Source organism: Ovis canadensis, chromosome 18 (genome assembly GCF_042477335.2).
Source record: "Ovis canadensis isolate MfBH-ARS-UI-01 breed Bighorn chromosome 18, ARS-UI_OviCan_v2, whole genome shotgun sequence".
Lineage (NCBI taxonomy): Eukaryota > Metazoa > Chordata > Mammalia > Artiodactyla > Bovidae > Ovis > Ovis canadensis.
The window spans coordinates 82,853,465-82,874,567 of NC_091262.1; the positions used below are offsets into that span (position 1 = coordinate 82,853,465).

Here is a 21,103-nt window from a genome sequence, read left to right on the forward strand (position 1 = left end):
GGCTGGGCTCCCCCTCATCTTCTCTCCCAGGGTGGAGAGGCTCCTGTAGCCTCCTGGACTGCAGGACCAAGTCCCCACCGAGCCCCCTCCCCAGCTTCCAGAGGGTCCCACATCCCTGACTGGGGGCCCCTTCCCCACCGGCCCCCACGGGAGATATGACATCCCTCAGGAAGGAGGGTTGGGGAGGGGAGTGGGCTGCCCTCTGAGCCCAGAGGCTCCCAGCTTCCCCGCCCCGCCCTCAGTGCTGAGAGCAGCTGCCCCTCTCCGAGCAGAAGGAGGCAGCTCCAGGAACCTTCCCCGGGCAGCAGGGAGGGGCCCAGGCTCCAGGAACCTTCCCTGGGCAGCAGGGAGGGGGCCAGGCTCCAGATACCCCCATGGAGCGCTGCACGCCCACAGGCCTAGAAAGGGCGTCTGAAGGCCACAGGGAGGAGCTGTGACTCTGAAGGGCTGTAGGGTGCTCCCTGACCTTGCTCTGAGTCTGCTCCCGTGGGTGGCTGGCAAGGACGGCCACCGGGGCACAGGGAGCCCTGAGCCGGGCCACGATAGCGGCCGAGGACCCAGCGAAGCCTCCGGGTCGGGGCCCTCCGCCCCCTGGGCAGCCCCTGTGCTGCCTACGGCCCTCGCCTGGAGAGGCCTCCCAGCTCAGGGCAGCCTGTCCCCGGCCTCGCAGTGGAGCCCTGGGCCGGCACCTTTCTCCTCGGTCTCTCACAGCTGCGGGCGGGGAGGAGGGCCGGAGCAGACAGACGGGTCGGGAGCCGCCTTGACTCAGCTGGCAGGCCAGCCAGCAGCACTCAGGGGGATGTGTGCGGGAGGAGAGATGGGTTCCATCCAGAACAAAACGCCTCGCAGCCGAAACGGGAGGGGTGCAGCACTTTATTTATCGCCTGTTCGGCATCCAGGGAAGAGCCAAGTGGGTCCCATCTTCAGGCACACTGAGGGGCTGGGGCCACGGACGCCGGAGTGGGCACCAGCGAGCAAGTGGACGCCCACGGATGTCTGGTGGGAGCTCATGGACGGATGCCTGGACCACCTTGGCAGCCAGCTGCGCCCAGCCCGGCACGGGCAGTATCACTCAAAGCATCCCAGGGCTTGCCTCAGCGAGACGGCCCGTGAAGAGTGGGCTGGTTCTAAGCAGGCAGGGAGAGGGTCTCTTGGACTCTGCCAGACTCTGCCGGAAACAGGGAAACAGCCTTCACCAGGAAGCAGCAACCATGTCTTCGAGGGGCTCGTGGGCAAGGGTCTTGAGTAACACATGTCTAATAAAGCCCCTCAGGAGACCGGGACACTCCTGAAGCTTTGGGAGGCAGCTTTGGGAGGGCTGGGGGCAGGGGCCCCTCTGCTCACAGCCGGCTCTGCTTCGTCCTCCACTCTGGGGGTCACGGCGGACACTCATGTCCACATGCGGGTGTGAGGCACAGCCTCCACTTCCTTCCGTCCTCACTGGGCAGCGGGCCCGGGTGCAGGCTCGTCCAGGGTCCCCGGGTCTGGCTCCAGCAGGATGAGCTCTGTCCTGGCCCTGGATGTGACCATTGCCCCGGCGCCTGGCACCGTCTCCTCCCTGTCCTCAGGGGAGAAGTTCTCGCGGGCATCAAAGAAGGTGGCAGCTTCTTCCTGGAGCTTTTGCTCTGCCGGAGCCGCCTCATCCTCCAAGCTCTTGCCTTTCTTGGTGGGGGAGGAGGAGAACCCTAATTTGGGAAATCGGAACCAGCTGGCCTTCTCGGATTTCTTGGGCGGCTCTGCCTCAGGCTGCAAACCCGGCGGGGTCTGGACGGGGGCCGGCCCGTGGGCTTCATCTTTGGAGTCAGCACGTGCCTCTTCGGAGGAAGAAGAGAAACCGATGCTGGGAAGCCAAAACCGGAGCAGACCGGAAGACCTCTTACCTTCCGGCTTCTCTTTTGGAGCCTGGTCTCCTTTGGAGAGGCCCGCGGCTGCCTCCTCGCCGTCCTCTTCTGGGGGAAATTCGAGGATCTCTGCGGGCTCCTCGTCGGAGCAGCTCTCCGTACCCGGGGGGCCAGAGTGCAGGTCGGCAGTGAGTGCTGGCCCTCTGGGTACGCTGACGCTGGACGAGATCACTTCAAATGGTTCTCCGGTGTCTGGCTGCAGGTCTCCAGAAACAGGGTCTGCTCCAGGGGCAGCGTCTTCAGAAGCCTCCTGCAAGCCCCCTGTCAGTCGGGAGTCTTGGACCCTCCCCTGCGTGGGGGGCTCAGGGATCTTCACTTTCAGCAACGAAAATCCGTAGGAAGCCGTTTGGATCTCAGACGCGGGGATCTCTGATTCCCGCACAATCTGAGTGGAAACGGCCTCGGGTCCCGGGCGACCAGCTGGCTCTGGAGTCACTCCGGCGTGTATGCCGACCCCAGCACCCTCTCCCAGAGCACTGTGAATGTGCACTCGGACCCTGGAAGCTTCCGGGGAGAGGTCAAAGGCCACAGGCTGCTCCCCAGGGGTCCTAGCGCCGGCCTTCAGGATGCTGGCACCCCAGGCTCCCACGCTCTCTGCACACCAGGCGTCGTCCAGGCTGCTCCCGGCGCATTGCACCTCCTGCACGGCAGGGATGAATACATCGGCCTCCGATCCGGGGTCAGGGAAGGCGAACCTCGGCATGCTCAGCCTTGGCAGCTTGACAGTTACCACAGAGCCCTCCCAGGGCTGACCCACGCTGACCACAGAAATCTGGGATGGCCCGTCGGTCCTGGACACCTTCAGTTTAACGGGGCCTTCAGGCTGGGAGGACCATTTCTCCGCCCTCCCCTCTCCCCTGGCGAGGTCCAGGCCTGCAGGCCCAGCAGGAGGAGTTTCTGTTTCCAAAAGTGCCCCGCTGGGCATCCGAAGCGGAAGGGAGCCTTCGCCTGGGCGGACCCTGATCTCAGAAGTGGACAGGCCCACAGGGGGTGCCCCCGGAGGAGGTGGGAGCGGCGTTGAGCCTCTGCCGTCTAGGTTTATCTTTAGCATGCCCGCATGCGATGCGATCTTCTCAGCTGGCTCCAGGGTTTCAGGCGCCTCCACCTCTGACCCCAGAGGCCCCTGAGCCGAGACGGGAGCTGGCTCTTCTTCCCCCAATGCACAGGCAGCAGGCATGGGACTCGGTGCCCCGGGTACCCCCTTCTCCCTGGCAGGGTGCCGGATGATGGGCAGGTGGAGGGCGGGCATCCTGAACCAGCCCCCCAGAGCGGCTGTGCTCCCCTCCACTGGGGCATCCACACCTGCAGCTCTGCACAGCGGCTGGAGGCGTTCTCCTGGTGACGGGGCTGTCCCGTCGCCATGAGGCTGGCCGGCTGACACATCCCCAGACCCATGCCCTTGGCTGCCATCTGCCAGGGGCAGGCCGCGTGCAGAGTCCAGCCCCTGAGCATCGCTGAGGGGGCACGGGGCCGGGGCGCGTTCTGCAGCCTGACCATCAACCGCAGGATCTGCTGCTTCTGGGCTAGAAAACCAGAACTTAGGTCGATGAAACTTAGGAAAAGTCACCCGACCATAAGATGCAGGTAATAGGGGGTCCACAGGGCTGGCAGGAGTATCAGGTGGGCATGGAACGCTCTCTTCGGGGCGCAGAGTGGTAGGACTTTTTCTATCCTCCTGGGAACACGAGAGGATTTCCGGAGGGAAATGTGGGGCGTCGGGAACAGTCACCTGGTACTTGATGAGAGTGACCGCCTCTGGAGAGACGGACGACGACTCAGCGTGAGAACGGCTGACATCAAGTCTGCCTGAGGAAACACCAGGCCAACCCATGTGGGGAAACGGCAGAGAAGGTTTATGGCTAGAAATATCTGACAAGGCAGGATCCACATCAGAAACACTTGGGGCCAAAGAAAGGTGAGGATCGCTTTCAATAAGGGTAGAACTTTTGGAAGATTTCCCTGATGAAGAAAACAGTCTAGGAAACTTAAAATGGGGTTTCTTGACATGGATTTTACCATCATCTTCAGTTTTCAATGTGCAGATTCTGGTGGCACCCTCCTTGTCCGCCAGGGACACGTCGGCCTCCAGCTTGGCGCCCGGGGCCTGGCTGTCCACCTCCACGCTGGGCAGCGACACCTCCACGTCGGGGGCGGCCACCTCGGCCTTGGCGCCCTTCAGGTCCAGCTTGGGCCCCTTGATGTCCACCTGCGGGGCCGTGATGTCCACCTTGGGCAGCTTGACGCTGGGCATCTGCACCTTGGGCAGGTGCGCCTTGATTCCGACTCCCGCCGCCCCTTCCTTGAGCTCGGCTTCAGGCAGGGGCCCCTCCGGCAGCTTGACGGCCACCTCGGCGCCCTTGACGTCCAGCTCGGCCGCGGGCAGCTCCACGCGGACCTCACTGGTCTTGACGTCGGCCTGCACCGAGGGCAGAGTCACCTCGGCCTGGGCCTTGGGCAGGGACACGTCCACGGCGGCCTCGATGGCCTTGCTGGGCGCCGACACGCCGAAGGACGGCATCTTGAACTTGGGCATTTTGAACTTGCTGTCTCTGGCGGCCACCTCCTTGTCCCCCAGGGACACGTCGGCCTCCAGCTTGGCGCCCGGGGCCTGGCTGTCCACCTCCACGCTGGGCAGCGACACCTCCACGTCGGGGGCGGCCACCTCGGCCTTGGCGCCCTTCAGGTCCACCTTGGGCCCCTTGATGTCCACCTGCGGGGCCTTGATGTCCACCTTGGGCAGCTTGACGCTGGGCATCTGCACCTTGGGCAGGTGCGCCTTGATTCCGACTCCCGCCGCCCCTTCCTTGAGCTCGGCTTCGGGCAGGGGCCCCTCCGGCAGCTTGACGGCCACCTCGGCGCCCTTGACGTCCAGCTCGGCCGCGGGCAGCTCCACGCGGACCTCACTGGTCTTGACGTCGGCCTGCACCGAGGGCAGGGTCACCTCGGCCTGGGCCTTGGGCAGGGACACGTCCACGGCGGCCTCGATGGCCTTGCTGGGCGCCGACACGCCGAAGGACGGCATCTTGAACTTGGGCATTTTGAACTTGCTGTCTCTGGCGGCCACCTCCTTGTCCCCCAGGGACACGTCGGCCTCCAGCTTGGCGCCCGGGGCCTGGCTGTCCACCTCCACGCTGGGCAGCGACACCTCCACGTCGGGGGCGGCCACCTCGGCCTTGGCGCCCTTCAGGTCCAGCTTGGGCCCCTTGATGTCCACCTGCGGGGCCTTGATGTCCACCTTGGGCAGCTTGACGCTGGGCATCTGCACCTTGGGCAGGTGCGCCTTGATTCCGACTCCCGCCGCCCCTTCCTTGAGCTCGGCTTCGGGCAGGGGCCCCTCCGGCAGCTTGACGGCCACCTCGGCGCCCTTGACGTCCAGCTCGGCCGAGGGCAGCTCCACGCGGACCTCACTGGTCTTGACGTCAGCCTGCACCGAGGGCAGGGTCACCTCGGCCTGGGCCTTGGGCAGGGACACGTCCACGGCGGCCTCGATGGCCTTGCTGGGCGCCGACACGCCGAAGGACGGCATCTTGAACTTGGGCATTTTGAACTTGCTGTCTCTGGCGGCCACCTCCTTGTCCCCCAGGGACACGTCGGCCTCCAGCTTGGCGCCTGGGGCCTGGCTGTCCACCTCCACGCTGGGCAGCGACACCTCCACGTCGGGGGCGGCCACCTCGGCCTTGGCGCCCTTCAGGTCCAGCTTGGGCCCCTTGATGTCCACCTGCGGGGCCTTGATGTCCACCTTGGGCAGCTTGACGCTGGGCATCTGCACCTTGGGCAGGTGCGCCTTGATTCCGACTCCCGCCGCCCCTTCCTTGAGCTCGGCTTCGGGCAGGGGCCCCTCCGGCAGCTTGACGGCCACCTCGGCGCCCTTGACGTCCAGCTCGGCCGAGGGCAGCTCCACGCGGACCTCACTGGTCTTGACGTCGGCCTGCACCGAGGGCAGCGTCACCTCGGCCTGGGCCTTGGGCAGGGACACGTCCACGGCGGCCTCGATGGCCTTGCTGGGCGCCGACACGCCGAAGGACGGCATCTTGAACTTGGGCATTTTGAACTTGCTGTCTCTGGCGGCCACCTCCTTGTCCCCCAGGGACACGTCGGCCTCCAGCTTGGCGCCCGGGGCCTGGCTGTCCACCTCCACGCTGGGCAGCGACACCTCCACGTCGGGGGCGGCCACCTCGGCCTTGGCGCCCTTCAGGTCCAGCTTGGGCCCCTTGATGTCCACCTGCGGGGCCTTGATGTCCACCTTGGGCAGCTTGACGCTGGGCATCTGCACCTTGGGCAGGTGCGCCTTGATTCCAACTCCCGCCGCCCCTTCCTTGAGCTCGGCTTCGGGCAGGGGCCCCTCCGGCAGCTTGACGGCCACCTCGGCGCCCTTGACGTCCAGCTCGGCCGCGGGCAGCTCCACGCGGACCTCACTGGTCTTGACGTCGGCCTGCACCGAGGGCAGGGTCACCTCGGCCTGGGCCTTGGGCAGGGACACGTCCACGGCGGCCTCGATGGCCTTGCTGGGCGCCAACACGCCGAAGGACGGCATCTTGAACTTGGGCATTTTGAACTTGCTGTCTCTGGCGGCCACCTCCTTGTCCCCCAGGGACACGTCGGCCTCCAGCTTGGCGCCCGGGGCCTGGCTGTCCACCTCCACGCTGGGCAGCGACACCTCCACGTCGGGGGCGGCCACCTCGGCCTTGGCGCCCTTCAGGTCCACCTTGGGCCCCTTGATGTCCACCTGCGGGGCCTTGATGTCCACCTTGGGCAGCTTGACGCTGGGCATCTGCACCTTGGGCAGGTGCGCCTTGATTCCGACTCCCGCCGCCCCTTCCTTGAGCTCGGCTTCGGGCAGGGGCCCCTCCGGCAGCTTGACGGCCACCTCGGCGCCCTTGACGTCCAGCTCGGCCGAGGGCAGCTCCACGCGGACCTCACTGGTCTTGACGTCGGCCTGCACCGAGGGCAGCGTCACCTCGGCCTGGGCCTTGGGCAGGGACACGTCCACGGCGGCCTCGATGGCCTTGCTGGGCGCCGACACGCCGAAGGATGGCATCTTGAACTTGGGCATTTTGAACTTGCTGTCTCTGGCGGCCACCTCCTTGTCCCCCAGGGACACGTCGGCCTCCAGCTTGGCGCCCGGGGCCTGGCTGTCCACCTCCACGCTGGGCAGCGACACCTCCACGTCGGGGGCGGCCACCTCGGCCTTGGCGCCCTTCAGGTCCAGCTTGGGCCCCTTGATGTCCACCTGCGGGGCCTTGATGTCCAGCTTCGGCAGCTTGACGCTGGGCATCTGCACCTTGGGCAGGTGCGCCTTGATTCCGACTCCCGCCGCCCCTTCCTTGAGCTCGGCTTCGGGCAGGGGCCCCTCCGGCAGCTTGACGGCCACCTCGGCGCCCTTGACGTCCAGCTCGGCCGCGGGCAGCTCCACGCGGACCTCACTGGTCTTGACGTCGGCCTGCACCGAGGGCAGGGTCACCTCGGCCTGGGCCTTGGGCAGGGACACGTCCACGGCGGCCTCGATGGCCTTGCTGGGCGCCGACACGCCGAAGGACGGCATCTTGAACTTGGGCATTTTGAACTTGCTGTCTCTGGCGGCCACCTCCTTGTCCCCCAGGGACACGTCGGCCTCCAGCTTGGCGCCCGGGGCCTGGCTGTCCACCTCCACGCTGGGCAGCGACACCTCCACGTCGGGGGCGGCCACCTCGGCCTTGGCACCCTTCAGGTCCAGCTTGGGCCCCTTGATGTCCACCTGCGGGGCCTTGATGTCCACCTTGGGCAGCTTGACGCTGGGCATCTGCACCTTGGGCAGGTGCGCCTTGATTCCGACTCCCGCCGCCCCTTCCTTGAGCTCGGCTTCGGGCAGGGGCCCCTCCGGCAGCTTGACGGCCACCTCGGCGCCCTTGACGTCCAGCTCGGCCGAGGGCAGCTCCACGCGGACCTCACTGGTCTTGACGTCGGCCTGCACCGAGGGCAGGGTCACCTCGGCCTGGGCCTTGGGCAGGGACACGTCCACGGCGGCCTCGATGGCCTTGCTGGGCGCCGACACGCCGAAGGACGGCATCTTGAACTTGGGCATTTTGAACTTGCTGTCTCTGGCGGCCACCTCCTTGTCCCCCAGGGACACGTCGGCCTCCAGCTTGGCGCCCGGGGCCTGGCTGTCCACCTCCACGCTGGGCAGCGACACCTCCACGTCGGGGGCGGCCACCTCGGCCTTGGCGCCCTTCAGGTCCAGCTTGGGCCCCTTGATGTCCACCTGCGGGGCCTTGATGTCCACCTTGGGCAGCTTGGCGCTGGGCATCTGCACCTTGGGCAGGTGCGCCTTGATTCCGACTCCCGCCGCCCCTTCCTTGAGCTCGGCTTCGGGCAGGGGCCCCTCCGGCAGCTTGACGGCCACCTCGGCGCCCTTGACGTCCAGCTCGGCCGAGGGCAGCTCCACGCGGACCTCACTGGTCTTGACGTCGGCCTGCACCGAGGGCAGGGTCACCTCGGCCTGGGCCTTGGGCAGGGACACGTCCACGGCGGCCTCGATGGCCTTGCTGGGCGCCGACACGCCGAAGGACGGCATCTTGAACTTGGGCATTTTGAACTTGCTGTCTCTGGCGGCCACCTCCTTGTCCCCCAGGGACACGTCGGCCTCCAGCTTGGCGCCCGGGGCCTGGCTGTCCACCTCCACGCTGGGCAGCGACACCTCCACGTCGGGGGCGGCCACCTCGGCCTTGGCGCCCTTCAGGTCCAGCTTGGGCCCCTTGATGTCCACCTGCGGGGCCTTGAAGTCCAGCTTCGGCAGCTTGACGCTGGGCATCTGCACCTTGGGCAGGTGCGCCTTGATTCCGACTCCCGCCGCCCCTTCCTTGAGCTCGGCTTTGGGCAGGGGCCCCTCCGGCAGCTTGACGGCCACCTCGGCGCCCTTGACGTCCAGCTCGGCCGAGGGCAGCTCCACGCGGACCTCACTGGTCTTGACGTCGGCCTGCACCGAGGGCAGGGTCACCTCGGCCTGGGCCTTGGGCAGGGACACGTCCACGGCGGCCTCGATGGCCTTGCTGGGCGCCGACACGCCGAAGGACGGCATCTTGAACTTGGGCATTTTGAACTTGCTGTCTCTGGCGGCCACCTCCTTGTCCCCCAGGGACACGTCGGCCTCCAGCTTGGCGCCCGGGGCCTGGCTGTCCACCTCCACGCTGGGCAGCGACACCTCCACGTCGGGGGCGGCCACCTCGGCCTTGGCGCCCTTCAGGTCCAGCTTGGGCCCCTTGATGTCCACCTGCGGGGCCTTGATGTCCACCTTGGGCAGCTTGACGCTGGGCATCTGCACCTTGGGCAGGTGTGCCTTGATTCCGACTCCCGCCGCCCCTTCCTTGAGCTCGGCTTCGGGCAGGGGCCCCTCCGGCAGCTTGACGGCCACCTCGGCGCCCTTGACGTCCAGCTCGGCCGCGGGCAGCTCCACGCGGACCTCACTGGTCTTGACGTCGGCCTGCACCGAGGGCAGGGTCACCTCGGCCTGGGCCTTGGGCAGGGACACGTCCACGGCGGCCTCGATGGCCTTGCTGGGCGCCGACACGCCGAAGGACGGCATCTTGAACTTGGGCATTTTGAACTTGCTGTCTCTGGCGGCCACCTCCTTGTCCCCCAGGGACACGTCGGCCTCCAGCTTGGCGCCCGGGGCCTGGCTGTCCACCTCCACGCTGGGCAGCGACACCTCCACGTCGGGGGCGGCCACCTCGGCCTTGGCGCCCTTCAGGTCCAGCTTGGGCCCCTTGATGTCCACCTGCGGGGCCTTGATGTCCACCTTGGGCAGCTTGACGCTGGGCATCTGCACCTTGGGCAGGTGCGCCTTGATTCCGACTCCCGCCGCCCCTTCCTTGAGCTCGGCTTCGGGCAGGGGCCCCTCCGGCAGCTTGACGGCCACCTCGGCGCCCTTGACGTCCAGCTCGGCCGAGGGCAGCTCCACGCGGACCTCACTGGTCTTGACGTCGGCCTGCACCGAGGGCAGGGTCACCTCGGCCTGGGCCTTGGGCAGGGACACGTCCACGGCGGCCTCGATGGCCTTGCTGGGCGCCGACACGCCGAAGGACGGCATCTTGAACTTGGGCATTTTGAACTTGCTGTCTCTGGCGGCCACCTCCTTGTCCCCCAGGGACACGTCGGCCTCCAGCTTGGCGCCCGGGGCCTGGCTGTCCACCTCCACGCTGGGCAGCGACACCTCCACGTCGGGGGCGGCCACCTCGGCCTTGGCGCCCTTCAGGTCCAGCTTGGGCCCCTTGATGTCCACCTGCGGGGCCTTGATGTCCACCTTGGGCAGCTTGGCGCTGGGCATCTGCACCTTGGGCAGGTGTGCCTTGATTCCGACTCCCGCCGCCCCTTCCTTGAGCTCGGCTTCGGGCAGGGGCCCCTCCGGCAGCTTGACGGCCACCTCGGCGCCCTTGACGTCCAGCTCAGCCGCGGGCAGCTCCACGCGGACCTCACTGGTCTTGACGTCGGCCTGCACCGAGGGCAGGGTCACCTCGGCCTGGGCCTTGGGCAGGGACACGTCCACGGCGGCCTCGATGGCCTTGCTGGGCGCCGACACGCCGAAGGACGGCATCTTGAACTTAGGCATTTTGAACTTGCTGTCTCTGGCGGCCACCTCCTTGTCCCCCAGGGACACGTCGGCCTCCAGCTTGGCGCCCGGGGCCTGGCTGTCCACCTCCACGCTGGGCAGCGACACCTCCACGTCGGGGGCGGCCACCTCGGCCTTGGCGCCCTTCAGGTCCAGCTTGGGCCCCTTGATGTCCACCTGCGGGGCCTTGATGTCCACCTTGGGCAGCTTGACGCTGGGCATCTGCACCTTGGGCAGGTGCGCCTTGATTCCGACTCCCGCCGCCCCTTCCTTGAGCTCGGCTTCGGGCAGGGGCCCCTCCGGCAGCTTGACGGCCACCTCGGCGCCCTTGACGTCCAGCTCGGCCGAGGGCAGCTCCACGCGGACCTCACTGGTCTTGACGTCGGCCTGCACCGAGGGCAGCGTCACCTCGGCCTGGGACTTGGGCAGGGACACGTCCACGGCGGCCTCGATGGCCTTGCTGGGCGCCGACACGCCGAAGGACGGCATCTTGAACTTGGGCATTTTGAACTTGCTGTCTCTGGCGGCCACCTCCTTGTCCCCCAGGGACACGTCGGCCTCCAGCTTGGCGCCCGGGGCCTGGCTGTCCACCTCCACGCTGGGCAGCGACACCTCCACGTCGGGGGCGGCCACCTCGGCCTTGGCGCCCTTCAGGTCCAGCTTGGGCCCCTTGATGTCCACCTGCGGGGCCTTGATGTCCAGCTTCGGCAGCTTGACGCTGGGCATCTGCACCTTGGGTAGGTGCGCCTTGATTCCGACTCCCGCCGCCCCTTCCTTGAGCTCGGCTTCGGGCAGGGGCCCCTCCGGCAGCTTGACGGCCACCTCGGCGCCCTTGACGTCCAGCTCGGCCGCGGGCAGCTCCACGCGGACCTCACTGGTCTTGACGTCGGCCTGCACCAAGGGCAGGGTCACCTCGGCCTGGGCCTTGGGCAGGGACACGTCCACGGCGGCCTCGATGGCCTTGCTGGGTGCCGACACGCCGAAGGACGGCATCTTGAACTTGGGCATTTTGAACTTGCTGTCTCTGGCGGCCACCTCCTTGTCCCCCAGGGACACGTCGGCCTCCAGCTTGGCGCCCGGGGCCTGGCTGTCCACCTCCACGCTGGGCAGCGACACCTCCACGTCGGGGGCGGCCACCTCGGCCTTGGCGCCCTTCAGGTCCAGCTTGGGCCCCTTGATGTCCACCTGCGGGGCCTTGATGTCCACCTTGGGCAGCTTGACGCTGGGCATCTGCACCTTGGGCAGGTGCGCCTTGATTCCGACTCCCGCCACCCCTTCCTTGAGCTCGGCTTCGGGCAGGGGCCCCTCCGGCAGCTTGACGGCCACCTCGGCGCCCTTGACGTCCAGCTCGGCCGAGGGCAGCTCCACGCGGACCTCACTGGTCTTGACGTCGGCCTGCACCGAGGGCAGGGTCACCTCGGCCTGGGCCTTGGGCAGGGACACGTCCACGGCGGCCTCGATGGCCTTGCTGGGCGCCGACACGCCGAAGGACGGCATCTTGAACTTGGGCATTTTGAACTTGCTGTCTCTGGCGGCCACCTCCTTGTCCCCCAGGGACACGTCGGCCTCCAGCTTGGCGCCCGGGGCCTGGCTGTCCACCTCCACGCTGGGCAGCGACACCTCCACGTCGGGGGCGGCCACCTCGGCCTTGGCGCCCTTCAGGTCCAGCTTGGGCCCCTTGATGTCCACCTGCGGGGCCTTGATGTCCACCTTGGGCAGCTTGACGCTGGGCATCTGCACCTTGGGCAGGTGTGCCTTGATTCCGACTCCCGCCGCCCCTTCCTTGAGCTCGGCTTCGGGCAGGGGCCCCTCCGGCAGCTTGACGGCCACCTCGGCGCCCTTGACGTCCAGCTCAGCCGCGGGCAGCTCCACGCGGACCTCACTGGTCTTGACGTCGGCCTGCACCGAGGGCAGGGTCACCTCGGCCTGGGCCTTGGGCAGGGACACGTCCACGGCGGCCTCGATGGCCTTGCTGGGCGCCGACACGCCGAAGGACGGCATCTTGAACTTAGGCATTTTGAACTTGCTGTCTCTGGCGGCCACCTCCTTGTCCCCCAGGGACACGTCGGCCTCCAGCTTGGCGCCCGGGGCCTGGCTGTCCACCTCCACGCTGGGCAGCGACACCTCCACGTCGGGGGCGACCACCTCGGCCTTGGCGCCCTTCAGGTCCAGCTTGGGCCCCTTGATGTCCACCTGCGGGGCCTTGATGTCCACCCTGGGCAGCTTGACGCTGGGCATCTGCACCTTGGGTAGGTGCGCCTTGATTCCGACTCCCGCCGCCCCTTCCTTGAGCTCGGCTTCGGGCAGGGGCCCCTCCGGCAGCTTGACGGCCACCTCGGCGCCCTTGACGTCCAGCTCGGCCGAGGGCAGCTCCACGCGGACCTCACTGGTCTTGACGTCGGCCTGCACCGAGGGCAGGGTCACCTCGGCCTGGGCCTTGGGCAGGGACACGTCCACGGCGGTCTCGATGGCCTTGCTGGGCGCCGACACGCCGAAGGACGGCATCTTGAACTTGGGCGTTTTGAACTTGCTGTCTCTGCCGTGTCCGTCTTTCCCCTTTCCCTCAGTGTCTGTAGCCCCTGCTATTACGCTATCTTGTTTATCTGTTTCCTGAATTTGTGTCGTTCTGTGTCCTTTTCCTTCCTTGGCTGGTGACCACCCGAACGACGGCAGCTTGAACTTGAGGACTCTTGTCTTTACCTCCGTCTCCTCCGTTTCTTGGTCCCCTTCCTTGCTGGCCTCTGCCGACTTCTCCACCGCGTCCTCCTCTCCTCCTCCCTCTCCTTTTGTCCGCTGTGTTACTTGTGGTCTTTTCGTCGTTTGTGACTCTGTGTCCCCTTCGTCGTCCCCCGTGGCCCTGGAGTCGTCGGCCGAGACCTGTGTCCACCAGGGTCCCCAGCGCACCGGGGCGGTGCCTTCTGCATCCTCTGGTACTGTTTCTCTGGCAACCCTGAACTTGGGCGTCTTTAAGCTGGGTATGCGGATGCGGACTTCTGGCTGGCCGTTCTGGTAGGTGCCCTGGTCTATGGAGCCGTGCCGAGTCAGCCTGGCAGTGCCCAGCTGTGGCCCCTGAGTGTCCTCTGTGGTTCCCTCCCTGGTCTGGCCCCGGACTGTGCCCACCTCTGCGTGTTCCTCCGCCAGGGTCTCCTCCAGGCCCCTGGCCTGTGCTTTCTTCCTTCGCAGTCTGGGTGCGGGTCCCTCGCCGGGCAGAGCAGGCTCCGTGGGGGCCTCGGCCTCCTCGGGCTGTCCCGCTTTCACGTCCCCTGTCTCGGCACGTCCAGCCGCTGTGATGGCCTCTTGTTCGGCCTCTGACAGCCCTGACTCCTCCAGCAGCTCAGCTGGGCCTGCCCCGCCGCGGTCTCCCCTGCTGGACGTGCCCTTCCCTGAGACCACTCTGAACCTCAGGCTGGGGAACCGTCTCCTCCGCTGGCTTCCCAGCTCGTCCTCCCGGGCCTGCTCCTCCGCCGGGAGCTGGGCCTCCGTGTCTGTGCTTGTAGGCGACAGGTCGGGCCCCTGCCCCTGCTCATAGGCCTCTGAGGAGCTGTGGGACCTCCGGGGCCCTCGCTTGCCCTTCAAGGCTTGGAACTTGGGCCAGGAAAGCCGCTCCCGCTGGGCGCGCCGGCCCCTGCCCTCCCTGGGTGTGGGGAGGAGCCTCTGCTGTTCTCCGTCCCCCTGCGGTGTCTTCGTGGGGGTCTCTGTGCACCTGTCAGCAACATCCTGGTCCTGGAACAGGGAGAGCGAACCTGTTGGCCCTGAACAGGGAGGAGGAGGCCCTGGGCTCCGGGGACTGGAAGGGGCGGGGAGAAGCCAGCAGGGGCTGAGCCCTGCGGCCTGGGGCACTCACCTGGTCCTCGCCGACCCTCGGGCCAGGCTCAGCACTGCCAGCCACATCATCCTCGGCTGCTCCAGCAGGAAGCTTCCGTCTGATTTTGAACTGAACCTTGTAGGGCTCTGAGTACTGAAGGATTTTGAGAGCATCTTCATATTTAATGTTGTCGAAGAATATCGTTGTACTGAGTAGTTGATCCCCTGGACAAGGACAGAGTGGCCCGGTGCCTTAGTGCCCCCGCCCTCTGGAGCCTCACAGGAGGGGCCCACAGTGGGTGTGAGCGGAAGGCTGCCCACCCCTTCCGTTTACTAAGCCCCAGGTGGATAGGAACCCCTCATTTTCAGGCAGAGAGCTCAGCACAGAGAGTGGCCCCAGCCTGGACACGGCTGAGAGGTCTCCAGGGGCCATCCTGTGTCCACTGGGGCCCGTCCCCCGATGGGACCGTAGGGACACTCCCAGGGGTCACCCTGCATCCACTGGGGCCCATCCGCCAATGGGATCGTGGGGTCACTCCCAAGGGCCACCCTACGTCCACTGGGGCGTCTCCCTCCCCTGGTGAGACCATGGGGACACTCCCAGGGGTACCCTGTGTCCACTGGGGCCCACACCCTGATGGGACTGTGGGGTCACTCCCAGGGGTCACCCTGTGTCCACTGGGGCCCATCCCCCTGATAGGCTCGTGGGGTCACTCCCAGGGGCCACCCTGCGTCCACTGGGGCCTGTCCCCCTCCCCCGATGGGACTGTGGGGAACTGGGGATGGGCCCGTGGCACCTTCTCTCAGGCTGAAGAGCTTGGCCGCTGACGAGTCCTTCAGCACCTGCTTGACAAAGATGCCCTGGTCCCCACCGCCCGCGACACTGTAGCCGCTGGCCCCAGCCTCCACCTCCGTCTCCAGTGTCACTCCTGTCCCATCCTGTGTGGACTGAGAGAAAGCACAGCAGGGCCTTAGTGAGCACGTAGCTGTCCCACCACGGGTGTAGGTGCTGGGGGCTGCCTCCCCTGAAGCCCGGGGACCCCAGAGCACACCTGGGCCACGGTGTCCGGCTCTGGGGGAGGCCGGCGGCTGCCGCCTCTGCTGACAGCAGCCTCCCCTGGTCCCTGTCGCTGCTCGCCAGGGCTCAGGGGGACCCTGCCCGGCCGTCCAGGCCCAGCCGCGCTTGCTGAGCAGAGGAAGAGGCTTTGCTGGCACATGGCCAAGCCTTCCTCCACGGGCTCCCAGTTCATCGTCACCCTCATCCCCGGTGCCGCTCACTTACAAGGTGACACTCAGACCAAGGAGGGCCATTTGTTGCTGCTGCTCATCGCTCCGTCGTGTCCGACTCTTTCGACTCCATGGACTGCAGCACGCCAGGCCTCCCTGTCCGTCACCATCTCCCAGAGCCTGCTCAAACTCTTGTCCACTGGGTCGGTGATGCCATCCAGCCATCGCATCCTCTGTCGTCCCCTTCTCCTCCCGCCTTTTATCGCTTCCAGCATCAGGGTCTTTTCCAATGAGTCAATTCTTTGCATCAGCTGGCCGAAGTATTGGAGTTTCAAGTTCAGCATCCCTCCTTCCAAAGAATATTCAGGACTGATTTCCTTTAGGATGGACTGGCTTGATCTCCTTGCAGTCCAAGGGACTCTCAAGAGTCTTCTCCAACACCACAGTTCAAAGGCATCAATTCTTCAGTGGTCAGCCTTTTTTATTGTCCAGCTTGCACATCCGTACATGACTATTGGAAAAACCATAGCTTTGACTATACAGACTTTGTCGGCAAAGTAATGCCTCTGCTTTTTAATATGCTGTCTAGGTTGGTCATAGCTTTTCTTCCAAGGAGCAAGCGTCTTTTAATTTCACTGCTGCGGTCACCATCTGCAGTGATTTTAGAGCCCAAAAAATAAAGTTTCTCACTGTTTCCATTGTTTCCCCATCTATTTATCATGAAGTGATGGGACTGGATGCCATGATCTTTGTTTTTAGAACGTTGAGTTTTAAGCCAGCTTTTTCACTCTCCTCTTTCACTTTCGTCAGGAGGCTCTTCAGTTCTTCACTTTCTGCCATTAGGGTGGCATCATCTTCATATCTGAGATTATCAATATTTCTCCCCACAATCTAGATTCCAGCTTGTGCTTCTTCCAGCCCGGCGTTTCTCATGATGTGCTCTGCATATAAGTAAAATTAGCAGGGCGACAATATACAGTCTTGACATCCTCCTTTCCCAATTTGAAACCAGTTCATGATTCCATACCTGGTTCTAACTGTTGCTTCTTGACCTGCTTACAGGTTTCTCGGGAGGCACACAGATGATCGGGTGTTCCCATCTCTTTAAAAATTTTCCACAGTTTGTTGCTGATCCACATGGTCAAAGGCTTTGGCAAAGTCAGTAAAGCAGAAGTAGATGGTTTTCTGGAACTCTCTTGCTTTTTCAATGATCCAGTGGATGTTGACAATTTGAACCCTGGTTCCTCTGCCTTTTCTAAATCCAGCTTGAACACCTGGAAGTTCTCAGTTCACATACTGCTGAAGCCTGGCTTGGAGGATTTTGATCGTCACTTTGCTAGCATGTGAGATGGGTGCGATCGTCACTTTGCTAGCGCATGAGATGGGTGTGATTGTGCGGTAGTGTGAGCATTCTTTTGCATTGCCCTTGTTTGGGACTGGAATGAAAACTGACCTTTCCCACGCCTATGGCCACTGCCGAGTTTTCTGAATTTGCTAGCATATTGAGTGCTAGCATCATCTTTTAGGATTTGAAATAACTCAGCTGGAATACCATCACCTCCACTAGTTTGCTCATAGTAATGCTTCCTAAGGCCCACTTGACTTCACACTCCAGAATGTCTGGCTCTAGGTGAGTGATCACACCACAGTCATTATCTGGGTCTTTAAGATCTTTTTTGTACAGTTCTTCTGTGTATTCTTGCCACCTCTTCCTAACATCCTCTGCTTCTGTTAGGTCCCTACTGGTTTGTCCTTCATTGTGCCTAACTTAGCATGAAATGCTCCCTTGGCATCTCTAATTTTCTCGAAGAGATCTCTAGTCTTTCCCATTCTTTTGCTTTCCTCTCTTTTGTGTGTTGTTCGCTTAAAAAGGCTTTCTTATCTCTCCTTGCTATTCTTGGAACTCTGCAACTCTGCATGGGAATATCTTTCCTTTTCTCCTTTGCCTTTAGCTTCTCTTCTTTTCTCAGCTATTTGTAAGGCCTCCTCAGACAGCCATTTTGCCTTTTTGCGTTTCTTTTTGGGGGATGGTTTTGATCACCACCTCCTGTACAATGCCCGGGAGAACGCCAAAAACAGCATGACAGGCCTGAGCTCAGACATGACGGATCCTCGGGGTCTGGGAGAGCCCTGGAATTGCTGGCCTTGGGGAAGGCACTGTCAGTGACAGAACAGGCTGCCAGGCGGTGGTTTGCCTGGCTCCCCAGGAGCCCACAGAACCCAGCCCTTCCTGTGGTCTTGGATGCAACAGGCAGTGGCCAGACCCACGGCACAGGTGGGAACACTGAAGTCTGGGCCCCTGGGTCCACGTGGCCAGTGGTCTGGACCCTTCCTCCTGAGTCTTGGGAGGCCTGGACCAGCGTCCCGGAGCCCCGCCCCCTGGCCTGATGAAGGAGGTGGCACACCCTTTCCCAAGGCACAGGGGCGCCCCGCCAGCATTCCTGCTCCTCGACATCTCACTCTGGCCCTGGACTCCCTGGCTGGAGCCCCTGTCAGGGGCTGTCCCATGCCCACCCCAATGTCCACTCGCCGCATGCCCACCTCCAGGTGGCTCATCCTGGAAAGTGTCCGCGTGTCCCCTGAGTCCCGCTTCCACCAGGACCTCCGCCTCCTCGGCGCGTCTTCCTGCAGCAGCAACAAACAGCGGGGTGACCGACCCTGCCCCAGCCCAGGGGACAGGAGGCACTCGGGGAGGCCCAGACGCCCGAACCTGCCTAGAGCCTGCAGGGTGCAGCTGCGTGCAAGCGGAGCCAGGCTCCTCCGGGGGAAGGCGGCTCTGGGCCTCGACGCTTCCCACGGGGCCCGGCCCCCACGTCCACAGGTAGAGGGGACAGAAAAGGAGCAGTGCCAGAGCGAGTCCTTTCGGGGAACCCACCGTTGCTGGCTTTCTGCAGTCACGTCCAGAGGTGGCCGCACAGACCCTGTCTGTGTCTCCTCGCCAGAGCCGCGTGTGTGCACACGTCCTGGGCCCCATCGCACACGGGGGCGTGAGATCTGTTCCCTACTGCACACGTGTGCCATCTCTACCGTGTCTTGGCTGGCTGCAGGGAGGGCCCCAGGGCCAGGGCAGAGGAGTCAGAGGAGATGGCTGAGCAGGCACAGCTGCTCACGCAGGGCGAGCCAGAGGCGGTGTGGCTGCCTGCGCCTCTCCCAGCTGAGCCCTCCCTCCGCCTGTGCCTGTCCGTCTGGGGGGCTTACCGGGAGTCTGAAGCCGGCACCCTCAGTCACGCACTCGTAGACGGGCGAGGAGCCCTGTGGCCGGGGACGGATGAGCTCGGGCCCTGGCCCTTCAGTCACCTGGCGGGAGGAGAGAAGCTCAGGCTACCCTCAGCCACTCGGCTCTGCTCAAGTCCAGGAAGGGACCGGGGTAGGGGATGGGGCAGGAGCACGCACGCGCCCTCCCGGACCTCACTTACCGAGCGCTCCTCCTCGGATTCTGCATCTGGATGTCCAGGCTGCAGCTGCCGACCAGTCACTGCAAAGGGAGGGCTGAGTCAGTGGGGCCTTGCCGGTGGGTGGAGCGGATGGTGGAGCTGGGGGCAGGGGCCCAGGACAGGCCGTGGACACCTGGGTGGGGTAGCCCTGGACCCTGGGCCTGGGAGCACAGGCAAAGGTCAGGGGGGACCCACAGTCACTGAGCTGGGGAGGCCGCGAGACTGGGTCTGAAAGCAGAGAGCTGGGATGGGAGTGCACGCATCAGGTAGGCAGACTTCACAGATTTAGTCAAAGCAAGTTACTAAACAAACACACAAATAAAACAGTGATTACAATCCTGACAGGGAACCAGAATCCAGAGTCACTATAATATGGAAAGCGTAACGTCCAGCATCCAAGACGAAAGTGCATGGCATGCAACGAAACAGGAAAGTATGGTCTTTAGTGAGGAGCAGAAGCATTTGGCACAGACTCCAAAGCGAGATTCATAAATTTGCTCAAAAAAGTAAAGCAGAACATGTTTGAAGAATTAATGGAAAATATGCTGACCACGGCTTGATGAAGAATGTCATAAAGAAACAGAATTTTTTTTTAAAATTGGAAATTCTGGAGTTGAAAATTTACTGGAGAGACTCCATAGCAGAGCTGAGATGATAGAGGAAGTGAAAAACTGGTAGGTCAGGGGAATCCCCTGGTGGTCCAGTGATCAGGACTCGGCACTTTCACTGCTAGGGCCCAGGTTCAATCCCTGGTCAGGGAACTAAGATCCTGCAAGCTCTGTGGTGCAGTCAGCAAAAACACTTGCATATTAATAGAAATTGGTCAATTTAATCACCCTAATGGCAGAAAGGGAAGAAGAACTAAAGAGCTCATGATATGGGTGAAAGAGGAGAGTCAAAGCTGGCTCAAAACTCAACATTAAAAAAACTAAGATCATGGCATCTGGTACCACCACTTCATGGCAGATAAAAGGGGAAAAAGTACAAGCAGTGGCAAATTTTATTTTCTTGGACTTCAAGATCACTGGAGACGGTGACCACATCCATGAAATAAAAGACGCTTGCTCCTTGAAAGAAGAACTATGACAACCCTAAATAGTGTATGGAAAAGCAGACACACCACTTTGCTGACAAAGGTCCGTACAGTCAAAGCTATGGTTTTTTCAGTAGTCAGGTACAGATGTGAGAGTTGGACCATAAAGAAGGCTGAGCACCAAAGAATCGATGCTTTTGAATTGCAATGCAGGAGACAGCTGTTAAGAGTCCCTTGGACAGCAAAGAGATCAAACCAGTCCACCCTAAAGAAAATCAACCCTGAATATTCGTTGGAAGGATTAATGCCAAGGCTGAAGTGCCAATACTTTGGCCACCTGATGTGAAGAGCCAGCTCATTGGAAAAGACCCCGATGCTGGGAAAGACTGAAGACAAGAAGGAGAAGGGGGCAACAGAGGATGAGATGGTCAGATAGCATCAACGATTCAACGGACATGATTTTGAACGAACTCCGAGGAACAGCGGGGGACGGATTAAGGCCTATGCACTAAATCTGCCCTGTTGCTTGTTTTGTAAGTGAAGCTTTGTTGGGTCACAGCTACGCTCATTCATTTGCATGCTGTCTACAACTTCCGCTGCGCTACAGCCAGGGAGCTGCGAGAAAGAGCGCACGGTCTGCAAAGCCGGTATGCCGCTGCCCACGGGATCACAAGGTGTTGGACACGAGCTGGCGACTGACCAACAAAAACCAGTGTAAATAGCAAGGGGGGAAGACTGAAGGAAAGTGAACAGAGCCTCAGAGGCCCATGGGCGACATCAAGAATGCCAATTATGTGTAGCTGGAGTCTCAGAAGGAAAAAGAGAGAGGCAGAAAAATATTTTTGAGAGAATATTGGCTGAAAACAACCTGCAGATCTCAGAAGCTCAACAAACCCGAGCAGGATAAACACAAAGGGACCCAGACCTAGACAATCACATCAGAATGTTCACAAGAAAGGGACAATTGGAAAGCAACAAGGAAAAGTGGCCCATCGTATTAAACGGGACAACGACGCAATTACTGTCCAAGGTCATGGAAGCCAGGAAACAGTGGAACAATAGACTCAAATTGCTAAAAGAGAAATGTTTTCAAACGTGAATTGTATATCTAGTAAAGTATCCT

General features: G+C 62.8%; 1 protein-coding gene across 1 annotated transcript in view; it reads right to left on the reverse strand.

Annotated features, from left to right (window-relative positions):
• Positions 1-853: 853 nt before the first annotated feature.
• The window catches only part of AHNAK2 (AHNAK nucleoprotein 2), a 28,669-nt gene continuing 8,419 nt past the window's right edge, over positions 854-21,103 (reverse strand). The window contains exons 2-9 of the mRNA XM_069559929.1: positions 18,930-18,988; positions 18,712-18,810; positions 18,055-18,138; positions 15,084-15,234; positions 14,327-14,511; positions 12,736-14,205; positions 7,609-12,231; positions 854-7,104 (exon numbers count right to left, since the gene is read on the reverse strand). Coding sequence (XP_069416030.1) covers positions 1,438-7,104; positions 7,609-12,231; positions 12,736-14,205; positions 14,327-14,511; positions 15,084-15,234; positions 18,055-18,069 — 12,111 coding nt within the window. The 5' untranslated portion in view covers positions 18,070-18,138; positions 18,712-18,810; positions 18,930-18,988 and the 3' untranslated portion in view covers positions 854-1,437. The remainder of the gene's footprint in view (positions 7,105-7,608; positions 12,232-12,735; positions 14,206-14,326; positions 14,512-15,083; positions 15,235-18,054; positions 18,139-18,711; positions 18,811-18,929; positions 18,989-21,103) is intronic.